Source organism: Coturnix japonica, chromosome Z (assembly GCF_054131305.1).
Source record: "Coturnix japonica strain WE chromosome Z, WE-NBRP24, whole genome shotgun sequence".
Lineage (NCBI taxonomy): Eukaryota > Metazoa > Chordata > Aves > Galliformes > Phasianidae > Coturnix > Coturnix japonica.
In genome coordinates this window covers 34918880-34930943 of record NC_140702.1, presented here as the reverse complement: position 1 = coordinate 34930943, position 12064 = coordinate 34918880, and the positions used below count along the sequence as shown (strand labels likewise).

At 43.4% G+C, this 12064-nt stretch overlaps 1 protein-coding gene across 10 annotated transcripts in view; it reads right to left on the bottom strand.

Moving 5' to 3' along the window:
• LOC146753912 (uncharacterized) overlaps positions 1–12064 on the bottom strand; it is a 51978-nt gene that overhangs the window by 17584 nt on the left and 22330 nt on the right. For 3 of the 10 annotated variants that reach the window (XM_085529584.1, XM_085529583.1, XM_085529582.1), the window contains one exon: positions 5415–10618. The exons of 6 other annotated variants lie outside the window; for them this stretch is intronic. In XM_085529584.1, the coding sequence (XP_085385710.1) occupies positions 8713–9756 (1044 nt within the window). In that variant the 5' untranslated portion in view covers positions 9757–10618 and the 3' untranslated portion in view covers positions 5415–8712. Of the gene's footprint in view, positions 1–148; positions 1768–5414; positions 10619–12064 lie in introns of those variants that run through there. One more of the 10 variants, XR_014939646.1, reaches the window with a different exon arrangement.

Sequence of the window (12064 nt, the reverse complement as noted above, 5' to 3'; positions counted from 1 at the left end):
TCTATGATTCCATGACAGCAGTATTTTGTTAAATATAGTAATATTCCTCAGGATTCTTCCAGGATTCTTCCATCTGTTACAGAAAAAGTCACCCACTTCTGCCTTTCAGACAGCTTTAATGAACCAATGCAGCTCAGTCATATGCTTAATAAATATATTTTATTTACTAGAACACATAAAACTCAGCTAAACATAAATACCTGTTCATTGTGAACTGAGCCACGATATACACTTGTAGGTATATGTTAATAGACAATTTTTATTTTTTTTATTTTTTTTTTATTTTTTCACAAAGGAACAGAAGAGGAGGGAAAAAGAAGCATAAAAACATGTTAATTCCAATGGAAACAGATATAGGTGTGGACTACTATTGTAAACTCAAAGGTCTGCTTCATTAGACAACACACAAGTAGCAGCCAAAGTGGAGTACCTCAAGTGGCACATGTTGTGTACATTTCTTAAACTTCTTACAAAAGACGGTGGTCTATTTCTGCACTTCTCTCGTCTTATTTCACTTCATAGTATTGCTTACAATTGTTTATTCAGAAGTGAAGCCTTCAAGGAAACAAATCTGCAATAAATTTAGTGTTTCAACAATAAAATCTTCATCTCCAGGAGATGAGGAACAACCAACACTATGTTTTACCTATTTCTCTATAGATAATATTTTCTACTGGAATGCAATCTCTAAGCTCTAAAATAAAAGTTTTACTTTCCTCTCTAGTTATCACAGATTAAGAATTTATTTACTCCACTTGAGCAATGTTAATTTCTAATAAAACATTTGTTTTCTGAGAAAAATGACAAATTTCACAACAAAAGCAAAACCTCCAACAGAACATTAGGCTAGGGAAAGTTAAGCAACTCCTGGCTGGACCAGAAGCTTTTTAGTGAGGGGGCAGAGGCTTCAAGTTTTAGCTGGCAGGTTGGAGAAAAAAAATCATTTTTATGATTTTTCCAGGGAAGAATTGATGAAAGTAATTAGTGAGGCTGTGCTTTCCCCTTAAAAGAAAACCTTTTTGCTTCATGCTGAGGAAATACTCAAACAGTGGCCTGGGATTTTAACAAGAAACAAAAAATCCCAACCCTAAACCTGAAGGCAGAACATACTAGCAGACATCCCCATTTCCTGTCTCAAGCAACATATAAAAACAAAACAGATATTCATCCCTGCCAGCAACTGACCCCAGCAGTTGGATGTCCTCAGCAACAGAGCTGGGAATCAGTCAGGATGTGGAAGCTCTGGATCCAACTTCTGGCTCTTGAGGGGTTATGCTGCTCATGTGCCTTCATTTCTTCTTTTTTGTCCCCTCAGCTTCTGCCTGCCCGGCCTCCATGGGGCCAGAACTGAAGCTGTGCTGCATGTGCAGTTGTGCATTTAGTACTAAGGTACATCCATAGCCTTCTCCTCCCACTCCTTGCTTCTGTTTTGCCATTTCCTAAAGCTCTGCCTGCAGGCCATGGCCTGCTCCTCCTTGCACAAGAAAATAACCTAACCTATAGGCTGGATGATATCACAGGACCCCAAGCAATTATGCCAACCAGCACAGCATAGCAGTCCTTAGCAGCAGTCTTGTGATCATCTTACAGCAGAAAATGCAGTTCATGTTGTGACCTTGCAATCACTACAAAAGTAATTAATGCTACCATTACAGTAACGAAAACTCTTAGTAACAAAGCCCAACAATAATGCAATTTAACTTAAAACTTCAGTGACAGTTCAGACAGAATTTCATAAGAATCTTTACTGGGAATCAGCTTGATCATCTGTTGAAATGGAAAACAAAATGAAACAAAACAAAATAAAAAATACAACAAACAAGCAAACAGTCAAAACCAAGCAGCACTTGCTGTACAAACTTGTCAGCTTGGAAAGGGTGAGAAACAGCCTAAAGTGGATGCACTGTAATGTTAAGCCTGCATCAGGGTAGACCAGAGTAGACCAGGGAACCTACAGCTTCTTGGTTTCTGTCTTCCAAGCTAGCAAGAAATGTTCCTCTGTCCTTCTGTGGCTTTCTTTTGAGGGTTTTGGCTATGCACAGCATGATGAATTCTGAGGCCATTAGGACAAATTCCTGCATTCCGCTTCACTTGAGTGAGGATTGTATTTTCCATACAAGGCTTTATAACAATTAAGTATCATCCGGGATCTTAGTCTTTTCTTTATAGATAGACACTCATTTCCAACAAAAGTAAACACTGTAGTTTAACATTTTCTTGAGCTAACCGTACTCCAGCTGTCCTAAACAGAGGCCTAAAAAATGTTGTTCAAAATTATATTTTTAAAATGGTTTTTGTGAGATTCATATCTGAAAACAAGACTGAAATTCAGGCCTCATGTAACAGACTTAATCTCGGTGTAATACTTCTCTCAGTGTTACAGATTTATCCCAATTCCTTCTGTAATATTAATTACTTGGCCAAGTCAGAAGATGGACATAATTGCTTTGGAATTGGTCTTAAGTCATAATCTTGAAACTGAAGTATCTTTAGTACCAGATAATTGTAGTTTGACCCAATCAAATCCCAGGTTCAGGCTACAATGACAACTCAGTGAAATGTCTGGAGTAACTTATTTTAATGTGGGCAAGCAGCAGATTCCCCCTCCCTTAGCCATCTTGCAATTTCATTCTCATGTGTTTTTCCATTCTAGCAGAAATTTTTCCCAGAAAAATCAACATCATAGCAGACATGAGCATTTCAGCTTGAATTGTTTGGCAAAGTGATAAGCAATAGGAAGCAGTACTTTTTGTTGGGAAAAAGTCTTGCACAGCAGTCTTTGTAGCACTCATTACTTCAATCTGTTTGTCTAGCTATGGAATTGCCAATGAATTTATTACTTGGACATTTAGGGTGCTGACTACATGTCATTATCAAAACTTCTCCAGCCTTTCTTCAAGCATTTAGCAAAATAAAAACAAAACGAAGGTTCCTTTCCCTTGTGCTTGTTATGTACAGGATTGGCACCACAGATAAATAACTTCATTAAAGGAGGGAGTGTCGGAATTCCCTGGAGGTCCTCCTGGTTGATTTGCAAAGTTTTTCCTTCTAAATACAGATGTGTATTCAGTTTTCTTAAGTTTTTACAGTGACTTTTTAACAGAGTTAGAAATCTGTATGCATAATAGAGTTGTAGTTATGCATGCTAAGACTAGAATAGTTGAGACTCTTTGCAACTGTATTCTGGATTCTCTGGCTACATTTCTTCAGCTCATGCACTGGTGAAGGAATGTGTTACTCGCAAACTAATTAGTGTGCCTGAATTTATACATCTTATTAATGTTTTTGTCTCATGCCAAATGCATTCAGTGTTTTACAGCGCATGAAAGTGGGCATTGCCTGCCCTAAATAAAGGTTGACATACACAACAGATGCATTAGCTGGAACAGGGCTGCTTTAATGATCAATGGAAAAAGTTCTTGGAGGAGAAGAAAAGCTTCACCACCTGCCAGACATAATTAGATGAGAAACACAAGAAGGGCAACTGTGGGTCTAGATCTTAGCAGGCAAGAAGCACTCACAGGTAGGTATCCAGTAGAGCTGGCTACACTTACATCCACACTAGATCAACAGTGGTGAATTCAGACAGGACCTAGGGCAGGAGGGAGACAATAAAATGACAGGGTGGTGGCAAATCAGTCCCAAGTGAGAAAACTGAGGATTTGGCCTCAAAGAAGAAATCCAAAGTGTGACAAGTAATACGAAGGCTGAGCAGTGGCTAGGGCCATACAGAACTCCTGGGGAACTTCTGCATGTGGCAGCTGAATAACTGCTTAAGGTACAGAATAATTCCAACAAAAGAATCCAAGGGAGACAGTAGGCAGGAACATATTTATTTCAAAAGTTAGATGCAGATTTCTAGCCTGGATGGCGTCAGGCTTTGGGTCAGCCTTCTTTTGAAAAGAGTAAGGATTAGATGGGTACAAAGCAGTGGGATGAAACCTGGCTGAGTGTGAGGTGATAAACTGTAGGCCTCAGGGAAGAAGGGCCAGCATTACTGGAGTCCTTCCCAGTACCATATTGCTGTTTTCTAACCTGATGCTTCCAGAGATGAGTAGAATCACTAAACTATCAACTCATGTTCCTTTGAAGGACAAGGGATATTGTACACAAGATACACAAGTTTTACTTTATGTACTATCCATGCTATATGGGATATACTATGTCTAAACTCCTCCAGTTTTTGAGCAAGTATGCAAAGGACACAACTCTGTGATGCCTCTCCTCACAGCTAATTTCTAAGCTCATTTTTCCCTTTAACACCTAGCATATTTTCTGAAATCTTGTGCTCTTGTAGCTCAGAAGGTCAGTGGTATCCTGTGCTGCATCAGAAGAGGGGTGGCAAGCAGGGACAGGAAGATGATTGTACCTCTCTGCTCTGCCCCTGAGAGGCTCCATCTGGAGTACTGCGTCCAGGTCTGGGGCCCAGAATACAAGAAGGATGTGGAGCTGCTGGAGAGGGTGCAGAGGAGGGCCACAAAGATGATCAGAGGACTGGAGCACCTCCCCTACAAAGACAGGCTGAGGGATCTGGGCTTGTTCAGCCTGAAGTCGTACTCCAGTCTTCCAGTATTTAAAAGGGAATTATAAACAGGAGGGGAATCCCTTTTTACTCGGATATGTAGTGATAGGACAAGGGGGAATGGTTGAGGTTAAGCTCAAGGAGGGAAGGTTTAAGTTGGATGTCAAAAGGAAGCTCTTTACAGAGAGTAGTGAGGTTCTGGAAATGCTACCCAGACGGATTGTGGATGCCCTGTCTCTGGTGGTGTTCAAGACCAGGTTGGATAAAGCCCTGGGCAATCTGTTCGAGTACCATATCTGGAAATGGCTCTGCCTGTGACAAGGTGGTTGGAACTTGATGTTCCCTGGGGTCCCTTCCAACCCAGGCCATTCTACAACTCTACAATTCTAACTCTGATTGCCATAATCTCTGCATGAACCAAAGAAGGCAAGATGTTGAGGAAAGTGTTGGATACCCTCTCATTTTACCATGCCCGTTCTCCCACCAGCATGAAATGAAACTAAGGAATAAGATAGATACCTTCTTCTTTCCCTTTTACTTCTACCGATGCTAAGCAACTAATTCCTCACAGAGCATATGAATTTGATTTCCCTCTCGGAAGATGTGACACAATTTTGTATGTCTCACCATATTACTCATGGAAAGTCAGTCACAATTTCTCCTTCTGTTAGTGTTTAGAAAATAATCTTCTTTTTCCAGGTATTTTTCTTAATATTTCACTTGCTGTAATTAAACTTTTATTTCAGTGTCTTACTGGTAAAATGATGCTCAGTACGCAGCAGAATGCTCTATGCTGGAAGCACTCTAGGCCCCTGAGAAACCTTCTCACAGTTGTCATAATGTTAATGTAGCATATATCAACAAAGAATGAGGAAAATCAAATCTACAGCAATTCCTGAATAGTGGTTAAACTATTGTTTAATGTACACATGTATTATATATTATTATGTATATATAATGTATATAAATATCTATAATATCATAAGCAACCCTTGCATTTACAAAACCACATCATTTAAAATCAATGGTCAAACAAAATGTAGAAGCTGTTATTTTTATTACTCTTTGCCAGTGAAGTCGGATCTACTTATTTTTGTCAGTAATTGCTAACAATTGGATCACTGTGTTTTAACTAGCAAAGGGTACATTAAGGCATCATTCTTGACTCTCACAATTTCTCTCCCTCGTACGTGTAACATACATGTAAGAGTATATATATAGGTGCATAAAAATGGTTTGTTTTTCAAACTTTTAAATGACTTTTAAAACTACACAGAAAATCATAATCAAGTTTGATTAACTGTATTTTTTAAAAGAGTAGGTGTTGTTACAGGGTTTAGTGACCTGTCCTGCAAAGATGCCAGCCCAGGCAAATCAGCATCATTTCACCTAAGGGAAACCAGAACAGCAGCAGGAGGAGTATTTGAAATAGGTGCAGGCACTCAGTGCCAGGCATTTTATATTTAAGAAAAGTCTGTTTTTTATGATTGTGGCTTGATTAGAAACATAACTAATTTTCTCAGTTGTCAATGAAATAATAAATGGTGTTGATTCGAAAAATGGTGGAAATAAATAGAATAAATGATTTGGGGATCAGGATCTTGGAGTTCTTCAAAGCTTAGTGTTGTTGCTTTTAATATGAGAAGGTCACAATATCACACTTAAAATAGGTGTGATTGGAAAGCAATTCAAATAGACATACAGTGTCTCCCAGAGTTAAACTGAGGGATGCCTTCCTTTGACTTAAGAATAAATAATTGCTGCCTGTTCCTGTAAAACTCATCATTGGCACACATTCACACAGGCATACATTCATTCTCACCTGCACCATAAGGCTGGCAAATGCTCATGAGAGAAGACCTGACAACCCATGTCCCTGGCAACAGGAGGTACTGTGAGAGAGGAGCCAGTTGCTGAATATGACCTTGGACACCAAGCTGTGGAGCATTTCTCAGATGAATCAGTCTTCCTTTTTAAAAAAGCATTGGGCAACACTTTGGGACTCAGAGACCCGCAGGGACACTGTTTGAACTGAGCTGAGGATGTGTGGGAGGGATGAAGGGGCAAGTTTTACAAAGGAAAAGACCACTAAAACAAAACAAAACAAAACAAAAACAAACAAACAACCACCACCAACAACAACAACAACAAAAAGCAAAGCAAAACCAACAACCTATCACCCTGCCACAAACTATGCTGGAGGATTTCAGGTCTTGAATTGCTGATGGCCCTCGCATTCTGTTCCAGTCATAAATATGTGAACAAGTTAAGCTTCTGTGGTTTTGTCTGATCCCAGCCATGTTTAGTCTTAATCTATCTCAATCACTAGCTATGTTGTAAAAATAACATTTTGTGGTTCCAAAACATCTTTAGCTAATCCTTGCTTAGTTTGGAATTGGAATTATATTTGGAAGGATGCACATGTCCATGTGGCTTTGATGGATACTCCCATTACTGTGCTCATCCATCAGGGAATTTTCTTGAACTGCAATGTATAATTCTCCAACATCAAGCCATCAAGCTACTGAAGACTGGATTCTAGACAGCATGTTTTTCTTTTTGTTTGTTTGTTTTGTTTTGTTTTGTTTTTTTCAAGGGAACCTAGATCACACAGTAGACAGGAAAAAAAAAAAAAAAAAGAAAACAAACAAAAAAAAAAGCCAAGTTGATGCATGGATGTTCTCTGATCTTTTCTATAATGCGAGTCAGAGGCATCATTGCGGCTTACCATGCAAGAAGCCAACAAAGGAAAAGTAAAAATTGTATAATATTTCAAAGTTCACACCCACAAAAGTCTCTGGAAAAGGTCTGACATTTCACTTGGAGTTGTAGCTCTCACTGAAGAACAAGAGTTTGGCTTCAATTACTGAATGTAAAGAATACAATTTTGGAGATTACTTTTCATTCCAAGGATAATTGAAATAAAGCCTTTCAAATAGTTCATTTCAGGACATCTTTTACACTCTTTTCTTAAGTGAAATATTCATTTTCATTTCTTATTCCCCTCACAAATTAAAGCAGCCTGAGAGACTGCAAGGATTGAGAAATCTGGTCTCAGATCCTCTTTTTATGCTTCTTAAGCAAATACTTCTTCCTTCCACTTCACCTTCTAGATATCCCACTGAAGCATTATAAACAACCAAGTTATTTCAGAACAATGTACAGAAAGCATTTTTGTTGGAAACAAGAGAGGAAACAAGGCTGTGAGGGGGCTGAAGTACAAGTCTTACAGGAAGTTGCTAAGGGAACTGAGGTTGTTTACTGAGTGCAGGCTCAGGTGAGACTATAATGCCCTCTACGACTCCTGAAACGAGGTTGCAGGCAAGGTAGGGATCAGTGTCTTCTCCCAGTTAACAGTAATAACGCATGAGAGAATGACCTCAGATTGCTCCAAGAGAGTTTCAGGTTGGATATTTAGAAGCATTTCTTCTCTGAAAGAGTGGTCAGGCACTGGAACAGGCTGCTGAGAGAGATGACACTGTCCCTGAAGGTGTTCAAGAAAAGTGGAGATGGCACATGGGCACACGATTAGGGAATGTGGGGCATGGTGATGATGGGTTGATGGTCTGACTAGATGATCCTAGAGGTCTTTTCCAACATTAAAGTTTCTATGACATATGATTCTATATATGTGGGAGCTATTGTAGCTATCACGCATACATCTGTCTGAAGACTGGAGGATAGCCAATGTCACTCCAATTTTCAAAAAGGGCAAGAAGGAAGACCCGGGTAATTACAGGACAGTCAGCCTCACATCTGAACCTGGAAAGGTGATAGAACAGCTTGTGCTAGAAAGGAGAACAGGCCACAGCAGACGTGGGGAAGGTCGAGGTACTCTCGATTCTCGATTCTGTGATTCTGTGAAATATACTGAATCCTGTGAAATATACTGAAACCGATCAACCAGACTACAGCAAATGTGTCTTTCCGTGGTACAGCATCAAAGTAAATGGACAGAACTCAAATGTAGTTTGTGCATGTAGCGTTTGTACTATTTGTACCAAGCGAGCCCCGTGAAAGTCCTTGGGTGGACTCTGACAAGCAAACAGCAGAGCTGTTAACGCCACAACTACCGGGAAGCAAATGTCCATCTAGCTTCATGCCTTGTGATGTCACCTGAGCGTCACAGTCACCCCGTGACCTCACAGTAGGGCAGGCGCCTAGAAGTGCCTGAAGCACCCAGCCCACCTTCAGTCAGTCCTGCTGGGGACTTTCGAGGCGTCAACGTCTTCCTGCTGGAACACGAGACGTCGAGACCTTGCCAGCCTTACGTGAGCCGTCAAGAGTCCTGCGAGCGGATTCCGAGTCACCGAGGATCCAGCTGAAGGAACTCCAGACGTCCTGCCAGAGGCACACGAGGTGTCCATCACTGGTGGGACACACACACCACACGAGAGGTGCCGGGGGCCGGAGGCAGCCTCCAGCGACTCATTCCTCCAAGCACCTCCGTGCCAGGGCAGCCGTGAGCATGAGCCAGGAGGCGGATGCCAGCGGGAGCCGGGAGGCACAGGCGCGGCCGGCTGAGGCCCGGGAGGAGGAGACGTGCCCCCTCTGCCTCGGCCCACCGCAAGCCCCGACCCGCGCCTTCCCCTGCGGGCACAGCTTCTGCGCCGCTTGCGCCGACCACTGGCCCGCCGACGGGGTCGAGTGCCCAGTGTGCCGCCAGCTCGTCGGCGCGCTCGTGAGCATCCCGCCACCGGCCCCACCTCCTCCAGCGGCCGCCACCGCCCGCCGGCCGCGGAGAAGGCTCCGGAGGAGCCGACGGCAGCGGGAAAGATCCCCGCGGGAAAGATCCCCGCACCGCTCCCGCAGCGTCTCGCCCCGCCGCGCGCAGCGCAGCCCCTCCAGACGCCCCTTGTGGCTCGTCCGCGGCCTCTACTGGCACCAACGGGATGCCGACGACGCCGAGGACTGGCCGAGGTTGGTCCGAGAGCGGCAGTGGGGCTCCGGGGACCGCGATCGCCGCGGGGATGCCGAGGACGACGAGGACTGGCTGAGGCTGGTCCGAGAGCGGGGGTGGGGCTCCGGGGACCACGAGCGGGGCCGCGACGGGCCCCGCGGCCGCGACGAGCCCTGCGGCTGAGCGAGCGGCCCGAGCTCACCTGGGGACAGCGCGGGGACGGGGAAGCGCTGGCGGGGGAGAAGGCCGAGGCGCCGCCGAGGCTCTTCCTCGTCAGCTCGACGGACATCACTTCCTTGCACCGTGTCAGGAGAAGGGCTCGGAGCAGCTCCATGTCATCGCTCCGTTCCCCCCCGCTCAGCCCCGGTGAGACCTTCACCCAGGTCTGGGCTCTCCAGTACAGCAGAGACCTGGGCACGCTGTCAAGAGCCCAATGAACAGCAGCCAAGCTCCTGAGAGGACGGCAACATCTCTCCTACGAGGACGGAGCCGGGACTGCTCCTCACACACCATTGACGCAGGATCACTTCCCTAGTCCTGCTCACCACACCATGACCCAATCAAGCCAGAATGCCATCTGCTGGCTCCTATTTGGCCAACGGTCCATCAGTACTCCATTCTCCCTTTCCATCAGGCAGAAATTAACAAAAATAAACAACTGGCCAAATTTTATTACATTCTGAGTGTCTGTTGACTCGTTCTTCTCCTTTTGGATTTTGAAAGAGGGAGGCTGGCGTACAGCCTAAATACCTTTCCCTAGCTTTTTCCCCCTTGCTACCAACCTACTTAGAATCCTACTGAAGCTAAGAACTTGCTGTTCACCGACCAGACCGATGACTTTCCCGGGCCGATTTCTGGCAGGGTCACGGTTGTCAGCCACGGATACTCAACTCAGGCAAGCTGCAAGCAATCCCAGCGACTCCCAGGCATGGTAGGGATAACTTCCTGATGCAGGTATTAGGCAGAAGGACCAGAGGAGGTGTGTTTCTGGACGTGGTGCTCACCAGTGCAGAGGAGCTCATTCAGGAGGTGAAGACTGGAGCTATCCCGGGCTGCAGAGACCACGCGCTGGGGTGCAGTTTGAGATCTTGAGGGCAACCGGCCCAGCAAAAAGCAAAGTCAGGACCCTGAACTTCAGGAGAGCAAACTGAAGGCTTTTTAAGGGATTACTGGGTGAGAGCCTCTAGGAAGCCATTCTTGCAGACAAAAGGGAATGCAGCAATAGTAAACATATTTACACATAAGTTTGTGCATATAAATTTGTGTAAACCAGATCAAAAGTACTTACGAAGTAGTCTGTAAAAATTTGACTCTGTATATTGAGATTCCATTGCCTTTGGTGTTTGTTTGTTTGTTATTTTTTTGTTTGTTTTTTTAAGGTAAAATTACTGTGTCCCACAAATAAAAATGTACAGGAATAATATGCTATAGCACCGCAATGGAACCCTATGCTGTGCTGTCCATGCAATTCACAGCAACTCAATATTAAATTTTTTAACACATGCAGTTACATGAAACACAAAAGTCTTGGGGAAAAATATCTTTGAAATTAGCTCTGGCCTGTGAACTGATTACCATTTCTGTTATTTCCACCAAACAAATGGAACTGACAAGCAATAAAATCAGTTACTGGCTGTAAGGGACTTTTAGTTTCTCTTCTAGCAAGTGACAGTTTGTTGGGAGTGGCAGAGTAGAAGAATGCAACCAGTAGATTCCAAAGTTGTTTGTAGTTTCTTGTATGATTCATGCCAAGTAAATGTAAATCACCCCCAAAGAATGGTGTTATAAGTGGTACACAGCAGTCAGTTCTATAACTAAGCTGTGATTTATGCAGCTATCCATCCATTGCATGCATAACACAGAGTGTAGCTACCTCCATGGTGCTGCCTGCTCAGCACAGGCAGTCACAGTATCAACATTGCCATCAGACAACATGTGCAACGTGGCAAAAAAAGCTGAGTGAATAGTAGCTAAAGGACACTAAAGTCAGCAGGAACTTTAAGACTTTGATTAAATCACAGACATCCTGAGATCCACAGATATCCAATGTAGATATGCGGTATTTTTTATTTTGTTCAGTCAGCTTTTTTTAAAGGACTGAGATAAGCCACTGGGAACTTCCATGTGAACAACACTTGAAGCCAAGTGCTGGTGCTCCTGTTTTGCCCATCCCAGCTAAATGCTCCTTGAAATAGCTCTGCTAAATCGGGGATACTATCTACTGTGACATCACCTTTATGCCAGAGAGTGGTATTTCTCAGGCATGCTGCTGCTGTCTACACATGGGAATGCAGCAAAGTTTAGTCTGAAGCAGGCTTATGTGTTTGCTGTTTTCAGTTTTTATGAGGTACAGGAAGTTGTGCATTCACTGTGTAAGAAGGATTTAGAAGAGGATTTTCATGCTCAAAACATGTGCATTCCTGGGCTGTAAAGGACACTTTCACAATGAACCAGAGGGATACAGAGCCCTTTTGTTTACCAAAGACTGGCATATCATTACATCTCAACCAACAGCCATCTTAGTCACAACATTCTGACTACTTCTAGCAACCAAATGTTTTTTCACTGCAAGGCTCAGACAGTAATTTTCTCTCAGGAATCTGCTAGTTTGTTGTCTTGTTAGACACCATTCATCTTTATCT